At 45.9% G+C, this 20,364-nt stretch overlaps 1 protein-coding gene across 2 annotated transcripts in view; it reads left to right on the top strand.

Annotated features, from left to right (window-relative positions):
* SPRYD3 (SPRY domain containing 3) overlaps nt 1–13,079 on the top strand; it is a 431,115-nt gene extending 418,036 nt beyond the window's left edge. For both annotated transcript variants that reach the window (XM_086964574.1, XM_086964581.1), the window contains exon 11: nt 11,365–13,079. In XM_086964574.1, the coding sequence (XP_086820700.1) occupies nt 11,365–11,499 (135 nt within the window). In that variant the 3' untranslated portion in view covers nt 11,500–13,079. The remainder of the gene's footprint in view (nt 1–11,364) is intronic.
* Nucleotides 13,080–20,364: the final 7,285 nt, after the last annotated feature.

Below are 20,364 nucleotides of genomic sequence, written 5' to 3'. Positions count from 1 at the left end.
TTGTTGCATGGTGCACAGCAAAGGCTGTGGATCCTTTTCCTGCTCCTCTTTCAGAGGTTCTCCTCTTCATTCTATCTTTGGCCTAGCTGGGCTCTTCTCTGGGCACTCTTAAAGGCCACCTTTCGGCCATCTCTGCATCTTCCTGATTGGCCTTCTCTTTTCAAGTCTCTGATTGTAAATAGATTTCTTAAGGGCAATGGGACTTGAATCTTGTTCTTACTTTCCTTATGTCTGCTCCCTTCGAGCCACTACATAATTGTCCTCTTCGTCTTCTTACCTTGAAGACTGATTTCCTACTTGCCATCAGATCTGCTCACAGGGTGAGTGAGCTTCAGTCTTTCATCCAAGTCTCCTTTTCTTGCAGTTCATCTGGACAGAGTCGTCCTTCACAATAGGCCTGCTTTCCTGCCCAAAGTATTTACCTTCTTCACGCCTCCTTCCAAAGTGGAGGAGAGACTCCACCGTCTGGACCCAGAACGTGACCTGTCCTTGACAGCACTAAAGATTTCCCGGTGGATGGTCAACTCTTCATGGGTTATGTGGGCACCAAGAAAGGTGGGGCCGTGCATAAACGTACCATCTCTCGATGGGTTGTCCTATGCATCAAAACTGCTATCCTTTGACAAATAAGGAACCTTCAGGAGGACTGTGCACCCACTCTACCAGGGTGATGGCAGCTCTAGTGCTTTCGGACATGGAGTTCCGTTGATTGACATCTGCCAGGCACCCATGTGGGCATCCCTGCACACGTTCACAAAACATTACTGCCTGGATAGCAAGGATTTCATCTCTCTCCCCCCCCCACTCAGAGTCCTGGATCTCCGAACTAGCTGACTATTTTACCAGCAAAATTAGGACTATCCAGACCTCCTTCAGGGCCTCTAATACGAGTAACCCTCCCTTCACATGGCCTCTCGATTTCCCCCCCAGACCTTGACAGCTCCCTCCCTCTGGAACCTTCCTCCACTGTCCCTCCAGTCCTCCCTAGACCTCCTCTCCAAATTAAAATCTGGCTCTCCTCTCGACCCATGTCCTGCCAAATTTCTTGCGCAAATGGCCTCAACTCTTAACCATCTCATTAATCCTATTCTCAACCTCTCGCTCAACACAGGTGAAGTCCCGCAATCTTGGAAGCAGGCCCTCATTATGCCTCTTCTGAAGAAAGCCAACCTGAACCCTGAATCACATGCCAACTACAGACCCATCTCCCTTCTGCCAGCTTTGGCGAAAGTGGTTGAAAAACATGTCCATACTACCCTGTCCCACTTTCTAGAATCAAATGATATTTTACATAAACCCCAATCTGGCTTCCGCTCTAATCTGAGCACCGAAACAGCTTTGCTTGAGGTCACCGAAGTGATCAATGAAACCTTGGACAGGGGAGGAAAAGCTATGCTGGTGATGCTTGACCTCTCCGCAGCCTTAGACACCGTCCCCCATGACCGCCTCCTATCTAGACTCTGGGAGGTGGGTCTAAGGGGGACGGCGTTTAAATGGTTCAGGTCATTCCTCTCCAACCGCCAGCAAACGATCTGGGCCCCACCTTTTTCTGCCGCCATGCCGCCTCTGGAGGTCGGAGTTCCGCAGGGCTCGATTCTAAGCCCTTCGCTCTTCAACATTTATATGACCCCTCTGGCGGCACTTGCGGAGGACTTTGGGGCCCAGATCGTGTCGTACGCCGATGACACTCAACTCCTGTTCACATGCGACAGGGGTCACGACTTCGACGGGGCATCTATTCGGGGCTGCCTTGGGGCTGTGTTCGACTGGTTTAATCGTCACAGCCTCAAGTGTAACTCCGACAAATCCGAGGTGCTCTTCTTCGGATGCCCCGCTGACCCCAAATTGAAAGAGTGGTGGCCTTCAGCCATGTTCCCTCCCGTTAGCGACTCAGGGGCTGCAAAAAACCTGGGTATTCAGGTCGATAACTGCCTCTCCTTCAGGGCTCAGGTGTCGGGCCTAGCCGGCAAATGTTTTGCCATCCTGCAGATGTTGAGAAAGTTCCTGCTGCTCCTTTCCTTGGAGCACAGAAAGACCGCTGTTCAGGCCCTGATTGGATCGCGGCTGGACTACTCTAACGTCCTGTACCTAGGACTGCCGGATTACCTCCTATCACGTCTCCAGGTTGTGCAGAACTCGGCGGCCCGTGCCATCTTCGGCCTCATTAGGAGAGCCAGGGCCAGTGAGCTCCTCAGAACCCTTCACTCGCTGCCCATGAAGAAGCGGATCACTTTCAAGGCCCTGACCATCGCTTTCAAAGCCCCTCATGGCACAGGTGCCCGCTATCTTCAGAAATGGATCAGTTTCTACTTGCCGTCCAGATCCCTGCGCTCTTCAACCCAGGCCAAGGCAGTAACTCCTATGATCCGTCGTGCTCGCTGTGGGGGGGGGCTCTTTCAAACATCTCGCCCCCCGGCTGTGGAACGACCTTCCTCTTTCTCTCAGATCTAGCCCCAATCTGTTGGCTTTCAGGAAAGTCTTGAAAACCTTGCTTTTCCTGCAATTATACCGCCCCTCTGAGCTACGCTCCTTTCATTCGTCCTTGTTTTCCCACTCTGGACCTGTGAGGCTCCGACAGCGCCGGTACACTCCTCGGAGTAGCCGTGCGCTATAGAAGCACCCCCTATAACATAACATAACATAGCCAAGTCCGGTGAGACTGCTTTTTTGGTTGTTCTGTTCTCCAGGACTTTCTGGTGTGAACTTAGTTCGCAGAATCTCCTCCGGGGTTGGCATTGCTGATGTTTTTATTTTAAGGTAAGGAATCTATAACTGATGGTCTCTTCCAGATGAACAAGTTACCTTCGGTAGCCATGTATCTGTAAGAGACTAACATTAGTTACTCCAGTATTGGAACTTTCATAGCTTCACATGCCTGAATTATTCCCCGTCGTCGAGACTGGAGTCTCCGATACATAAAAAAGCAATGCATAGCAGTATAGCAAACTGAAAAGAGGCCTAGGCTCATTTTCCTTTTGCAACCCATAGCCTTCGTTATGTAAAAAGGCCCAAACTTTTCCCTGAACCAATCAGCTGTCCTCACCCTCTAGAACACTCCTGAGAGAACCTCTTACCCCTCAGAATTTCTACCGCACGTTGTGCTAGGGAGTCTCCTTTGAGCTCTGCTCAAACTCTTCATTTTATATTCTTTGACTGGAATTTGGGGTTCCCCTTTTTCTAGAATGAGTTATTGGAAACTTCTCTATTTCTTCTACCATGACTGAAAAGGAGAAGAAAAGTTTATTTAGAGCGTGTGCCACCTGCTCTAAGAAAAGGCTTTATACAGATGATCCTCATGAAGACTGTATATATTGCCTTTACCCAGATCATCAGGCGAAGGAGTGTAAGATTGGCGCACTTTCTCCAATAAGACCTTGAGGGATCGTGAAGGAAGGCTTCTACTCTGGCTCCAGAAAGTGAAGGCCAGGAAGGAGATCCTCTCAAGTGACAGTGAGGAGGAGTCAACATCATCCAGGAGATCTCAAAAGAGTAGAAGATCTCCACAGGCTCATACCTCAGGTGAAAGGCCTCAAAAAAACCCTAAAAAGACCACACTGGGGTCTTCTGGTCGCAGTCCCTCAAAATCTCCTTCAGGAAAGTGTAAGGAGAAGAAGGGTCATGCTTCAGAGGAGAAACAGGCTAAGAAAAGTTCCTCAGAGCGGTTTAAATCTCCTCCAAATGTAAAAATTACCATCCAAAAATCATTTTCTACACCTTCTGAGGTGAAAAAATCGGTGTCGTTGATGGGAGAACACCATTGTCGACAAAAACACCATCGTCGACGAGGAGAACATCATCGCCGACAAAAACACCATAGTCGAAACCCGTCGGCGCTTCCGCTGTCGACGACGACACGCCCTTCGTCGACGAAGGCAGTGACGACCATGACTATGCTTGCGTCGTCGACTGGATCGTCGACATCGACCATGGGACCGACGACTGTGACGACAACGTGTACGATAGCGTTGACGGTTATGATTTCGCCGACGGCAGAAAAAAAACTGGAGAAACGTTTTTTGGGGCTGGGAAAGAACTATAACGCCAGAAGTTACGTCGCCAAGTAAGGTATCCCCATTGGTTCCTTCTCACCTTCTAGAGGAGAAAGATTTGGAGGAAGAGGATGATAGTGGTCCTTTTGGATATGCTAGCAGCCCATCTCAACTAAGGGTTAAGTACCAGGAGGAAGACTCACAAGATGAGTGTGAGGATTTTCAGAGTCATCCCCAACATCACCACTACCAGGAACAACGAGAAGAGATGATAAATGTGCCCTCTTCTTTATTGAGAGATCTTCAATCCATGCTGGAAGATTATAGAAGAAGATATCCTACACCTCAAACGACTAAGGAAATCCCTGACGTTACACCTCAGCCACGCTCTGTACCGGGTACGCCGGTGCGCAGGTGAGAGATCTTGCCAGAGCCCTTGCCCTAAGTCTCCACCATCAAGACCTCAGCGGGATCCCGACACTACTGATGAGGAACATGAGGATGGGGAGATTACGGATCCTAGCAAGGAGTGGGACAATTACCTCATTCCTTCACCTTCGTCCCCTTCACCGAAACCCGTGGATTCCCCACCAGAGGACATTGGGGGGTTTCATTACCTGATGGAAAGGGCCACTAAAAGATTCTCGCTTTCCATGATGGAAAATAAGGCTGAATGCTTCTTATGACTTTAAAGAAACCTATCGCAAATCGGTTCGATCTTTGCCGATTTTGAGTCATATTTGGGAGGAAGGTCTAAAGGTGATGGAATCCCCTTCTACAGTGACCCCAGTACTTGCGAGATTAGATCAAAAGTATAAAGCGACGACAGATGCCCCAGCCTGCCTTTTGGGTCACTCCAAACCGGATTTGGTGATTACACAAGTGGCACAACAGAAATCAAGAAACCCGTCCGCTCCGATTACAACACCCCCGGACAGAGAAGGAAGGAGGCTGGACAACGCAGGGAAGAGATTTTCCTTAATGTCAGCTCTGTTAGTAAAGGCCGCAAATGCTCTAGCCACCCTGGGAAGGTCCGACAGGCGAATGTGGTACGACCTGTCACCTTCTATTGACCACGTGCCGGATGCGGAGAAGGAAGAAGCCCGAAAGTTTCTTCAGGAGGGAGAAAGGACTTCGGCGGAAATCATAGACTGCGCTATGGATATAGCGGCTGCAGCTTTCAGGTCTCTAGGAGGAGCGGCAGTGCTGCGCAGACGAGGGTGGTTAAGGGCAATGGCATTCAGACCGGAGGTCCAGAATAAAATCTTGGATCTTCCGTTCAACGGTGAAGACTTATTTGGCAAGCATGTGGATGACGCGCTGCAGAGTATCAAGAAAGACACTGATACTGCCAAAGCTTTGGGAACTCAGCAATACAGGAAGGTTCCTTTTCTTGACTCTAAGGGTAGGGGCCAAACATCATACAGAGGAGGATATCAGCAAGGGAGATATTCTTCTTATACCTCCACTTCTCAACCCTACCGTCGGCAGTATACACCGGTACAATCACGAGGTTATACCAAATCTACTCCAAGAGGTAGAGGAGGTAGTCAGGGTAAGGACAACGCCTGACGACAATGACAACATTTGGATGCTGATCACACCGGATACACTGAGATCGTATGTTCCCCTGGGTGGAAAGATTTCCAGTTTTCTTCACAATTGGCAAATAATAACCACGGACCGTTGGGTCCTCAACATTATTCGATTCAGCCACACTCTAGAATTTCTTCAGACCCCCCCTCGTACGCCACCGATGCATCACAAGATCAATCATTTGCATCAAATCCGGAAGGAGATTCGGACAATGTTCCGAAAGGTAGTAATAGAACCAGTACCGAATTCTCAAAAAGGATTTTACTCCCCGATTTTTTTCTTGTCAGGAAAAACATCCTACAATGGCGTCCTATTCTGGGTCTCAGATTCCTGAATACCTATCTCAAAAACCGTAATTACGGATGATTTCTCTACAGGACATCCTTCTACTTTTAAACGTGGTGGATCATATGACCACCTTGTACTTACAAGACGTGTACTTTAACGTCCCAATCCATCCTGTACACAGGCAGTACCTTTGTTTCATGGTGGCCGGGGAACATTACCAATTCAAGGTACTGCCTTTTGGCCTCAAATCAGCCCCAAGAGTGTTCAAAAAATGCCTGACTCCAGTGGCGGCTGTTTTAAGGAAACAAACACATCCGGTATTTCCTTACCTAGACGACTGGTTAGTCAAGGCGCCAACAGAAGCACTAACCAGAGCGTCAACGAGGGCGTGCATAGACTTGTTCACCAAGCTGGGATTGACTCTGCACAAGAGAAAATCATCCCTTCAACCAAAGAAACATAACTTTTCTGGGAGCAATCTTAGACACAGAGAAAAACAAAGCGTTCCCCTCAACAGAAAGACAACAAAAAATAGTGTCCCACTTCCAGAGATTTCTAAAAAGAGTATCTTTCAGTACGCAGATACAAATCATTGCTGGGGATAATGTCATCTTGCATTCCCCTCGTGCCTCACTGCAGATTAAGAATGCGGACGTTACAAGAACAGCTCGACCTCCAATGGCGTCAAGCACAGGGGTCCTTCGAGTATGTGGTGCGAGTGACACCGGTCATGCTGCAGGCAGCAGCGTGGTGGACACAACAGCAAAATGTCACTCAAGGACTCTCATTTCTCACGGCTCCAGCCCCATTGGTAGTGACTACAGATGCATCCCTGGAAGGATGGGGGGCATTTCTGCAAGACCTTGTCAGCGGTGGATGGAGGTTACACGAGCAACAACTGCATATAAACTTGCTGGAACTAAGGGCAGTGCGCCTCACGTTGCTGGCTTTCCTGCCATGGATCAGAGGTTCATCGGTGTCGATCAGAACAGACTACACGACTGCGATGCACTATTTAAACAAACAGGGAGGCACAAGATATCTCTCCCTTTCTCAAGAAGCGCAGAACATATGGAAATGGGCTCTACAACAAGGAATATCCATGTCTGCAGAACACCTACCAGGGAATCAGAACACCAAAGCAGATACACTCAGCAAGCTCAAAACTTCCTGCCACGAGTGGGAGTTGGGCCAGGTAGTCCTGGACATCATTTTTCGGACATGGGGCAAACCAGCGGTGGACCTCTTCGCCACAAGGGAGAACAAGAAATGCTGGTTCTTCGCAAGCTGGCTTCCCCAGGGGGGATCCTGGGGGAATGCGGTTTCGATGGCATGGTTTGACGTCTTTGCCTACGCTTTTCCCCTCGATTCCCATCCTGCCAAGGGTCCTCAGGAAGATAAAGAAAGAACCGTGCAGGCTGATCCTGATAGCCCCTTGGTGGCCCAGACAGCACTGGTTCGCGGAGCTTCTGCTACTTTCAGAAGTGCAACTTATTTGCCTCTAGACGATACCATCACTTCTGACAATGTCCCAGGGACCTGTGCTCCATCCGGACCCGAAATCCTTGCACTTAGCACCCTTTCTCCTGAGCACTGAGTTCCAACATCTGAATATTTCGCAGGAGTGCACAAAACCTCCTATCGAAGGCTAGGGCAGAGAGCGCAAACAAAACCTACAGGATGAAGTGGAAGAGGTTTGGTCTCTGGTGTCAACGGAATGGTACCCATCCTCTGACGGCGGCACCTCATGAAATCATTCCATACATTTTGCTATTGGCAAAGTCTGGATTAGCTCACGCTTCTTTAAAAGTGGATTTAGCTGCAATATCCCGATACAGGAGATCTGCATCAGGCCATTCCTTATGGTCAGCCAGGATCATTAAGCAGTTTATGAAGGGATTATTCAGGGTTTTCCCTCCAATTAAACCTCCACCAACGCTCTGGAATCTCAACCTAGTATTGTCTCAATTGATGAAACAACCTTTGGAACCCATACACAGAGCGGACCATAAATTTTTATCTTGGGAAGTGGTGCTTCTCCTCGCTCTAACTTCAGCTAGGAGAGTAGGAGAACTACAAGCTTTCAGAATTCGAGACCCTTTTATGCAGTTCAAAGAGGACAGAATGATTCTGAGGACTAATCCAAGATGTATTCCTAAAGTGCCTACTGATTCCATTTGAATGAGCCATTGGTGTTGAAACGTTTCTTTCCTCAACCAAAAACAGCGGCGGAAAGAGTCTTACATTCATTAGACGTTCAGAGATGTCTCAAGTTCTATCTTAAAGAAACCAAAGGTTTTCGAAAATTTTCACAGCTCTTTGTCGCCTTCAGTGCACCCAGGAAAGGTTTTCCTTTATCAAAACGTGGAATTGCCAGATGGATTTCCAGTGCAATTGTTTACTGTCATCAAGCTGATGGGAAGCCTCTGAACTCACAAGTTCGTGCCCATTCGACGAGAGCAGTGTCCACGTCCACTGCGTTATTTGCAGGAGTGCCTATACAGGATATCTGCAGAGCAACGACCTGGGCATCTACACACTCATTTACCAAGCACTACTGCTTGGAAGCAGCCGCAGAGACGGAAGCGACAGTGGGAGAAGCGATGCTGAGAAAGATCATTCCGTAACGGTGAGCCTTTTTTACATCCCTCCATCCTTTTGTCTTGTTACAAAGTCACATTTATGATACTGTACTAAGCTTATAATGCACAAGTTGTATTGCACAAGGTTGAAATGTAAGGAACAAATGTGCTTTGTGATGTTACTGCTCACTATTCTAATTCAGGCATGTGAATCTATGAAAGTTCCAATACTGGAGTAAGAAAACAAGTTACTTACCTGTAAAAGTAGTTCTCCAGTATTGGAAGCTTTCATAGATTCACATGCACCCACCCTCCTCCCCTTAGAGGCTCACCTTGGATTTGGCACGACAAGTGTTTGGTAGGCACAACTGCGCGAAAGTCTGAGGGGCAAGAGGTTCTCTCAGGAGTGTTATAGAGGGTGAAGACAGCTGATTGGTTCAGGGAAAAGTTTGGGCCTTTTTACAGAACGAAGGCTATGGGTTGGAAAAGGAAAATGGGCCTCGGCCTCTTTTCAGTTTGCTATACTGCTATGCATTGCTTTTTTATGTATCGGAGACTCTCGTTTTGACGACTGGGAATAATTCAGGCATGTGAATCTATGAAAGCTTCCAATACTGGAGAACTACAGTTACAGGTAAGTAACTTGTTTTCTTATAGATTCCTTACCGCCCCACCTATCCTCCCTGTTCTGCAAACTGACTTCTAGGGACTCCCTTCCAGGCCCCTAGTTTTGTGTACCAGTGGTCAGTGTCTTGCATGGCTCTGCACTTCTGGCGTGGAAAGTTGTGTCAGAACTTCCGTCCCGGCCAGTAGGTGGTACGGATATGGTCAGTTGTATTTTAATAGTACAAGAATAAAAATCCAACTTTTCTTAAGATCTGACACTCGCGCCAATCCACGTGACATGCTACTGCCGTATTGGGAGCCAGTGAGGACACACATAGGCATCCGTACTTGTGAATCTACCGGGCGATACTGATTTTCCTTAGATATTCTATTCATCAACACAACGCTGATTGGCGTGAGTGTCAGATCTTAAGAAGAATTGGATCTTTATTCTTGTACTGTTAAAATTCAACTGACCATATCCGTACCGCCTACTGGCCGTGACGGAAGTATAACCGGCTTAGACGTTATCGTGATATTTTGCCTCAAGGCAGCCCTGGGGAAGTCGTGGGTGTTATTCCCCAATGACGAAACACGTTTTGGCTGGAACATCAAAGAAAAAAAATAATTAAAAAAATCACAAGAAGCTGAACAGCTTTTTGAATACCTATGTTGTAGTTAACAAAAAGATAGCTGGATATATGTGTACTCGGGTTTGGTGTTTATTTGTTGATATATGGTGAAAGACGATTTCTTAGGTGCGCAAGAAGAGACAATGGAGGCAAATCGGGTCAGATATATCCTTAGATAACACGTGATATTTGTCTGAGAAGCTCACATTTAAGATGGATGCTGCATGTACCCGCTAGTTTTGAGTGAGAAAAAGATAACTGTGCACATATTAAAAGTTCGTTTTTTATGTGGAGCAGAATTGAAGATGGCCAGTGCCATGGGCCTGATCCAATATGATTTAGAAGTCTCTCGTGCAGTAAGTGGTCTTTTAAATAATGACTGTCTGTACATAAAGCCATCTAGATTTACACAAACTCAATACGCTTTTGACTGTTGAATGCTCCCAACCCCTTGGCGGTAATTCCGCCGCAGGGGAGGGGGGTCGCGCGGCGCCGCCATGCTCGTGATGGAACCACTCCGTCATGAGCCACGGGCGCGCTGTGCTAGTGACGGAGTGGTTCTGTCATGGCCCCGCCCGCTCATCAATTCAACCACGCAGGCGTGAAATTGATGCAGCGTGGGCGGAGCGGCCCCAGCGTGACGGAACCACTCCGTCACTAGCACAGCGCGCCCGTGGCACGGAACAGGTTAAAGTGCCCTCTTTTCCATTTTATTTCCTTAGTGTTCCATTTTATTTCCTTAGTGTATATATTCTCACACACATGCATATCACACAGCACACTGTATTCATAAGGGTGTTTTGAAAAAATTCATGTGTAAGTTTCTTTCGTTGTCCTGCATTATCCTATTAGCACAGTGGCTAGGCTACTTGAAATGATTCATCAGATTCTTCACTGCAATTCCCTGTTTATTGATTATGGCTCACATCTGGGATTGCCTCTATCAATATACAGTAAATAATACAAGGGAGATTGAGAAACAGCTGTCTATCTGTGCCATGACGTGTTTTTCAAACGTGGCTTGTCTAAATGTTCTTCATCCACATTTGATAGCTTCAAGTGTTTTAAAATGCTTTTACTGATTGTTGGGAAAGTTTGACTGTATCTTCTGATTGTAGGCAGGTTGTTCCTTTCAGTCCAATGAAAAGGTTGCAGAAAGGCTTCTCCATGGTTAATCATAGCTTGTTTAACCAAATTCAATTAAAATAGTCTGAATGATTGGACGTCTTAAAATAGTTTGTGAGCATTTTCTTGGAAACAGTAGGTAAATTCTAGGGTCATGGCTTGAAGGGGAAAACTTATGCAGTGCAGCAATACATTTTTGTCAGTTTGTTTTGGGAATAATTTTGTCTGGATAAGCACTCTTAGGATACCAGATTCACAGAAAACACTCCTGCTGCATTGGTTTCATGAACCTCTTGCTTTTCAGTGCTACAGTGATAGACTGATCAGCTCCACCAATGTTTTTTAGAGACTTGATTACAAGAGTTTCTGCCAGCAAGAGCTGATATTGGAGAATTTGTTTAGCTCAAGTTAGCTTTTGCAGCTAGTTGCGGAAGCAAAAATCTACCAGTCAGACGTTCTCAACTGGGTTTGCTTGGTTATCAATCTGATGGTTAATTGTTCATATATAATGTTGTTTCTCACTCTTCCTATATCTTCCTTTCTCAGGTCTTCTTCACACGAAATGGGAAGATTATTGGTAAGAAGGATGCAGTGGTGCCAGCTGGGGGCTTCTTCCCTACCATTGGTATGCTGAGCAGTGGGGAGAAAGTGAAAGTGGACCTCCATCCCCTCAGTGGTTAGAAGGAGCCAATCGCATGCAGCCAATACCCTCGTTTCTGTGTTTTCTTGGTTACATCATCCCTCTTTTCCAGCAACATGTTGCCTCCCAGGGACATCTGAAGCCGTGTCCTATGAAGGAGCTCCCCTGCTGCCTCGGATCCAGTGGTTTGCACATCTTGGAAGACAGATGTTCCTTGAAAATTACCCAATTCCTCTTTCAGACCACAACCTCAGGGCTTCAAGTGTGATCTTGATGGGGGTTCTGAGTCCCACTGCTCCTGCTCGGTACGGTACTTCTCTTTTTTGCCCTCCGTCTGTCTTAACGAACGACCATGCTAGTCTTTGCACAGTGATGGCAGAAGCAGGATCGGGGTGCACTATAAATGGCGAGTAACCAACTGTAGCTGTTCTATCCTAAAAAACAGCTCTCAGATGTTAGCTGTTGTTACATTGGACTTCAAGCAGCCACAAGAGGCTCTGAATGGTCTCACTTCTGTGTTGCGTTACCTGAAGAGTTGAATAGCACCGAGACTGCACGAAACATTGGGCAGAACTGCATGTATTGTAACATTAATGTCATTTGTTTACGTTGGGAAGATGAGGGAGGATTCAGTTGGTCAAGGGTAGTGCCTGCCTTCCAAACAGTTAATGGAAATAGGAAGACATGTGCTGTAAGCTAATGCATTTGTCCAATTCTGTGCCACATACCCGAATGTCCCAGCCTCCACCTCTTTATAAAAGACATAGGATTCTGTCAGGGTCTGTCTGCCTTTACCATTTAACTGGGTATAGGCACCATATCTCTTCAACAAATCCCTTCACTTCTAGCCACTGCAGGCTGTTACTGTTCACTAATTTCCAAATGGAGTGGAAACGTGCCTGGTATTTCCGGACACTGAGAGCACTTTGTAGCTGTCAAATAGACAGTATCTACGGAAAATATAAAAAGTTACTCTGGAAGTGCTGATAAGACATCTGTTGTTCCACAATAGGAGATATGGAATCACACTGGTAGCCCATGCAACTAAACGGACAGGGTACATTCCTTTTCTCAAACAACCAGCCACAGCTCCTGATTGGGGGTTGCTGCCCCCCATCCATCCAGCCGCCCTCCCCTCACGCACACAACTTATCAAAGTCACTCTTGTATATCCCAGGATATTCATTGTCTTTTGCTCATTTGGAACTTTCAGATGGAGTGTAAGATGAATATTGTGTCTAGTTTTTCCACTGTGCTTCTAATGGCAATCTTTACCTATCTCCTTGAGATTTAAGGATGCGTTATTTTAGGGACCGAGAATGAAAAATGGGCCAATTTTATAAACCAAAAATTCTGCTACTTTCTCCACAGTTTAAGTGGGGATGAATGTCGGTTGTGAGCAGTAAATGAAAGTGTTTGTCATATGTCAAACCTGGAAAGTCAAAGAAGGAACTGTCTGGAAGCACCAACACCTTTCCATACATTTCCCCCTGCATCTATCACTGTTCCTAGTAACAATGTGCACTATCATGAAAAAAATATATATATATAAAATAAAACTGTATGTATATAATTTGGAGATGTTTATACACATTCAATAAATAAGGTATCCATATTTAAACATATGTTGTCATTGAGACTTTTGTGTAGTCTTGGCTTTGCTATGCTAATGTCTAGCAGAATGTTTGGGTAGACAGAATAGAGAAAGGGATCTAAGGTTTTTAAGACTGGAGCTGTGTACATTGAAATGTTGCACCTGCTCATGCGATTCAAACTCATTATAAGAAAATGGGTGTTCGAGGCATATGGGCTGCAGATGATACATTATGAATAGATCGCCATCTGGTGTTGGGCTCGGATGATTGCACTTGTTTTTCTCTTGGAGAAGTCTTTTTGTCGTCACGAGGCTGGTGACTCCTCCCTTGGGTGCTAGTGCGCATGGGCATCGGCTCCATCCTTAGATTGTTTTTTCCCGCCATCTGGTTCGGATGAGGACCGAAGCGCTCCAGATCGACTTCGAGAAAAAGTGATATTTCGGCGCGTATTCCCTTTCCAATTCGACGGTATTGTTATCGAACGCGATATCATTTCCATTCCGACGCGTTTCGACTCCAACAATAAACATTTTCTTCTACGTCGACGAGACCGGGAGGCCTTTCTCAACGTAGTCCAGCCCGGAGTCCATGGAAAGGACTCCATTTAAGAGATGTCCAACGTGTGGTGCTAAGTTCCCACACAAGGACCTACACGAGGTGTGCAATCTCTGCCTATCGCCTGAACACGAATCCAGGGACTGCGAAGCCTGCGCAGCGTTCTCCTCCAAGTCGGTGATCAGAAACCGTCGAGCCAGAAGACACGAGGTTTCAAGAATGCAGTCGGAGGCAATCCCGGAGCTGTTCGAAGACCAGCACCTCGAAGAAGAGGAACATGAGGACGAGTCGGGGTCGGAAGGGGACGAGTCTTATGTCGAGGGAATCGACGTCCAACAAACCGTGAGTGATGACGTCCCCTTACCAAAAAACCGACCCCGCCTTCGAGCCCGGTCAGACCACCGAAGAAAGTTTCCGACGCCCCGCCTTCGGGCCCGGCAACGAAACCGAAACTCTCGGCCTCCCACCATGTCGGATCCGAGAAACGGTAGACATCGACACCGAAGCTCCATACAAAAGAAAGCTCGGCATCGAAACATTCCATGTCGAAACCTAAACATGTTTCGACGTCAAAGACTTACTCGACACCGAAAAAATCGGAATCAAGCAAATTTTCGGTGCCAAAAAGACAGAACATTGACGGTCAGAAGCAAAGGCACCTTTCGGAACCAAAAACTTCGGTACCAACACAGGAGCAGCAGACAGATCCAAAACAAAAGACTTTGTCACCACTTTGCCAGTTTGCGGATCGATAAACAATCACCGAAAAAGAGGAAGAATGAACTAGATGACAAAGCTCTTCCTCCTAAAAAGAGAACAATGGGGACAAATACAACTCCTCCCTTTCTCCTCAGCCTAGAGACTCACCCTCTTCTCCTATTCCTCACAATAGGCCAACTATTCCTCCACCTTCTACACCAAGACCATCTACACCTCAAACAGATGTAGACAGTGATGCAGGGGAGGGAGAACCTCATGGAGATGACGACACTATCCCAGATGAGGAAGACCCATGGGAAAATTATGATGCAGGGTGAGACGATTATAACGACCCACAATTATACCCCTCAAAACCTTCACCACCTGATGATAATACAGGTTTTGTGCAGTTGATTAATAGGGCAGCTAAATAACATAAGGTAGATTTACATACAGAACCTCAAATAGAGGATTTCCTTTTAGAAACGCTACCTGCTGCACAAAGAACATCAGGCACACTACCTATGCTAAAGAGTCTTCTCAGCCACACAGCAGACATATTCAAAGACCCTGTGAGGGCTAGGGTATTAAACCCAAGAATTGATAAAAACTATAAGGCAGCCCCAAAGGACCCAATATTTATCAAAGGACAAGTACCTCTGGACTCGCTTGTAGTTACAAACGCTCGTAAAAGAGCAAATTCATTTTCTACAGGAGAAGCTCCTCCTCCTGATAAGGAGTCCAAGCTAATAGATGCATCAGGCAAAAGGGTAGCATCACAAGCAGCAAACAGCTGGCGCATAGCTAATACACAAGCGCTACTGGTACGTTATGATAGAGCGCATTATGATGAGTTAGAAAAACTCATCACACATCTTCCTAAGGAACATCAAAAAAGGGCAGACCAGCTTATACAGGAAGGGAAGATAATAACTAACACTTCCATTAAGTGCGCTTTAGACGCAGCAGACACTGCAGCAAGATCCATCAACACTAGTATCATGCTAAGAAGACATGCATGGCTTAGGGTCTCAGGGTTCAAACAAGAAGTACAAACATAGTTATTGAACCAACCTTTTGACCAAAAAACACTTTTCGGCTCAGGAACAGATGAGACTTTAGAAAAGATGAAAAAGGACACAAACGGCTAAATCAATGGGAGCATTACAACAGCCAACTCAAAGAGGTTCCTTTCGTAGGTCCACCTATAGAGGCGGGTCAAAAAGTACAGACACAAGCCAACAATCTACCTCTTTTACACCAACATCACCCAGATGTAATTCAAGAGGCAGTTACAGAGGTAACCACAACAAGGGTAGAGGTTGCGGAAATAATAACAACCGCAACTCCCCAACCCCAAAACAGTGACGTAATACAACTCCCCCCAGACCATATAACACTGGTCGGGGGACGTTTATCACAGTTCCTACCTGTCTGGGAAAACATCACATCAGACAGGTGGGTGAGACAGATTATCCAACATGGTTATTGCCTGGAACTCACAGCTACCCCACCAAACATCCCCCCCAGACAGCGTCCAATGAGTCAAGATCATTTAACATTGTTAAAACAAGAAGTACTATCACTGCTACAAAAGCATGCCATAGAGAAGGTTCCAAAACATCAGCAAGGGACAGGAGTATACTCTCTATACTTCCTAATCCCCCAAAAAGACGGGTCTCTAACACCAATCTTAGACCTCAGACCTCTAAATGCATACATAAACTCGGAACATTTCCACATGGTCACGCTCCAACAAGTACTTCCTTTACTGAAGAAAGGGGACTTTCTTTCTACACTGGATCTAAAAGACGCTTACTTTCACATCCCAATTCACAAAGCCCACAGAAAATACCTCAGGTTTGTAGTAGAAGGACAACATAATCAGTTCAAAGTCCTTCCATTTGGGGTCACACCAGCACCAAGGGTGTTCACAAAATGCCTAGCAGTAGTTGCAGCACACCTAAGAAGACAAGAAATACAGGTCTTCCCTTACTTGGACGATTGGTTAATAAAAGCCAAGTCACAGGAAGAATGTCTTCAAAACACACAAAAGACCATTCAATTGCTGCACCAGCTAGGGTTTATGGTGAACTACACAAAATCCCACCTACAACCAAACAAGATTCAACAATATCTAGGGGCTACTATAGACACAAAAAAATCCAAAGTATACCCCAATCCAGTCAGGATCCAAACAATGGTCTTGCTGATCCAAAAATTTCAACCACAACAATCACTAACAGCTCGAGTGTTCATGCAGCTGTTAGGGATGATGTCCTCCTGTATACTGCTCATACCATATGCCAGACTACAAATGCGTCCACTGCAGGAGTGTCTAGCGACACAGTGGAATCCGGCTCAAGGTCAGATTACTGATCTGGTGTTGGTAGACGACCGCACACATCGCTCTCTGAAGTGGTGGAACACAATAAACATTTCCAAGGGACGGTCGTTCCTAGAACCGATCCCACAAGTGATACTGACAGCGGATGCATCGCTCACCGGATGGGGAGCGCATATGGAGAAATATACAGTACAGGGAAAATGGAGTGTACAGCAAAAAAGACTGCACATCAATTATCTGGAACTACTAGCAGTGTTTCTAGCATTAAAAGCTTTCCAAATGCAAATACTCAACAAAGCAGTCCTGATCAGAACAGACAACATGACTGCGATGTATTATATTCAAAAACAGGGAGGGACACACTCTCTCCAACTATCCAGACTAGCACAGGACATTTGGAGATGGGCCATTCCTCAAAAGATCTATCTGTTAGCCGAACACCTACTAGGAGTTCAAAAACAGATAGCAGACATCCTAAGCAGAGAGTCAGAACAAATACACGAATGGGAACTGCACAACCAAATACTGCAGCCATTCTTCCAAAGATTGAGACAACCAGAGATAGATCTTTGCCACTCATCAGAACGCAAAATGCCAAAACTTCGCAAGCAGGTACCCACACCACCTGTCCCAGGGCAATGCGCTATGGATAAATTGGTCCAACAAATTTGCTTACGCTTTTCCCCCTCTCCCACTAATTCCATTAGTGGTTCGGAAACTCCAACAACATTCAATGACAATGATACTAGTAGCACCCACGTGGGCAAGACAGCCGTGGTTCACCACACTACTGCAACTCTCACAGGTGCCACATCAAAAATTTAGATTATTACCCATGCACCTTGCACAGAACCATGGAGAAATAATGCACCCAGATCCCAAACAATTAAACCTAGCGATCTGGCTCCTGAGGTCATAGAATTTGGATACTTGGATTTACCTCCAGACTGTATGGAAATCATTAAGCAAGCAAGACGTCCTACCACCAGAGCATGCTATGCAGCAAAGTAGAAAAGGTTTGCTGTATACTGTTACAGTAACAACATCAACCCTCTGGACGCATCCACTAAATTGATTATTTGCTATTTACTACTACACTGCAGCAATGTAACCTTGCCTACACCTCTATTAGAGTACATCTTGCAGCTATAGCGGCGTACCTACAAAACAGACAACATCTTTCCCTGTTTAAAGTACCAGCAATAAGAGCTTTCATGGAAGGCCTCAAAAGAGTCATTCCACCAAGACTACCGCCTGCCCCAGTCTGGAATCTCAACATAGTACTTACCAGACTAATGGGACCACCTTTCGAACCTATGCATAGGTGTGAAATACAATTGCTCACATGGAGGGTGGCCTTTCTTATAGCTATTACCTCACTCAGAAGAGTAAGCGAGTTGCAAGCATTTACAATACAAGAACCATTCATGCAGCTACACCAAAATAAAGTGGTTCTTAGAACAAACCCAAAATTCTTGCCTAAAGTAATTTCAGCATTCCACATCAATCAGTCAGTGGAACTACCAGTCTTCTTTCCAAAACCACAGACGGTAGCAGAAAGAGCCCTACATACATTAGATGTCAGAAGGGCAATATTGTACTACATAGAAAGAACACAAACTTTCAGAAAGACAAAACAACTATTTGTAGCGTTTTCTCCTACACATAAGGGCAATCCTATCTCTAAAGCAGGCATTGCCAGGTGGATTGTAAAATGTATACAAATATGTTACTTAAAAGCAAAGAGAACATTAACTGTTCCTCCTAGAGCTCACACGTAAACTAGGAGCATCTATGGCATTCTTAGGAAACATTCCCCTAGATGGCATATGCAAAGCAGCTACCTGGGTTACACGACATACCTTCACAAAACACTACTGTGTAGATGTGCAGACAACACAACAGGCTAGAGTGGGACAAGCAGTACTAAAGACTTTATTTCAGACTGTTGCAACAGACACTGGTGGCCACCGCTAGGGAGATAACTGCTGTATAGTCTATTCATAATGTACCATCTGCAGCCCATATGCCTCGAACGTAATATGCTACTTACCAGTATGCATCTGTTCTTGGCATAGAGGGCTGCAGAGTGGTACATGCCCTCCCAGCCTCCCTGGAAACCTGTGTCTGTTCCAACACTATCTTATTTAGATACACTTACATGGGCATTTCTATCTGTATTCTATCATACTACTCCATCTAACCCTACTATGGCAAAACAATCTAAGGATGGAGCCGATGCCCATGCGCACTAGCACCCAAGGGAGGAGTCACCAGCCTCGTGACAACAAAAAGACTTCTCCAAGAGAAAAACAAGTGCAATCATCCGAGCCCAACACCAGATGGCGATCTATTCATAATGTACCACTCTGCAGCCCTCTATGCCAAGAACAGATGCATACTGGTAAGTAGCATATTCCTTTCTGATTATCATTGTTCTGTTTCTCACCATTACTGATATCTCAGTGATTTGGGAGGTTGTGTTAGACTCGTCTATTCAACTGAAGTATTTCAGGGCAATCGCTGGTTTTTTTTTGTTGTTTTTTTTTTTGTTACAAAACTTAACGTACTGAGAACATTAACTTAATTTTTTCCGTTTTTTTTTTAACCCTTTCGATGCTCATGACGAGCTCAGCTCGTCATGAGGCACAGTTGAGCTGTGCTGATGACGAGCTCAGCTCGTCATGAACAATAGGATACATCAAATATCAGCACAGGAGGGTAAAATGCACAGCAGCCAAGGTGTTAAATAAGGGGATTGCAACTATATTATTTAGCCTCTATGCTTGGTACTTGACTTTGTGCCATGAGCTGTTGGCGCAAGGCATGACTTTTTGTGCTTTTTAGCAGTTTGAAATAGTTATACTGTTTGAGCTGCTCTTGTACTTTTTGTACAAAATCTGCGGGACTGACTTTTGAGCAATCCGAAAAGGATCTTGAGTTGGACCAATACACTTAACTAAATTGAAATGTGGTGCAAATCTGTTGAGTGAACGTTGTCCTACATTTGGCAGTGTTTTAGGAATTAACATATGGAAATACACTTTTCCTCCTCCCCTTTATTATTTTTAGAAGTACCTGTACTCTGACCATCTTGATGTTTGCCACCTCTGCTTCTCCCTGGACCATGAAGACGCTGCATGTGAATTTTGCCTTGCCTTCCGGTTGAAGAAAACCTTATGGCACTGAAGGGAGAGGCGATGGGGAGAATAGCAAGATGCACCCCCAAGATGCCACCTATAACTCTAACCGGGTCAGTGAATAAGACACTATCAGCACAGACGGAGAGGACGCCAGCCCTTCCAGCATGCTGATGCTCTAAGCCACAACCAGCCCAGGTGCTATCTCCTCCAGTGCCTCCAACCCAGAGGAGGAGGAAGTGGAGGCTCTACTGGCCTCCAACACCAGCAGCCTTTGACTAAAGATCACACCCAGGGTTGGCCCGACACCTATTCAAAGCCCTCATAGAAGCTTCGTACTGAGGCAGAGCAAGAAACTACTGCCTGCCTCCTCATTAAATAGTGTTGATCCATCAGTGTTGTAATGCACATTGTGATTTACTGTGGGCTCCAAGACGTTCTGACTCATTCAACGTGTTTAGCGCCCTGAGGAAGGTGCGACCAGGGTTCTAGAGTCATCACCGAAACTTGCATCAGCAGTCTGCAGACAAGACGAGAGGACCAATATACTTCGCTATCGTTTAGAATGTA

Source organism: Lissotriton vulgaris, chromosome 1_1, assembly GCF_964263255.1.
Source record: "Lissotriton vulgaris chromosome 1_1, aLisVul1.2, whole genome shotgun sequence".
Classification (NCBI taxonomy): domain Eukaryota; kingdom Metazoa; phylum Chordata; class Amphibia; order Caudata; family Salamandridae; genus Lissotriton; species Lissotriton vulgaris.
This window is presented reverse-complemented; position numbering and strand designations above follow the sequence as displayed.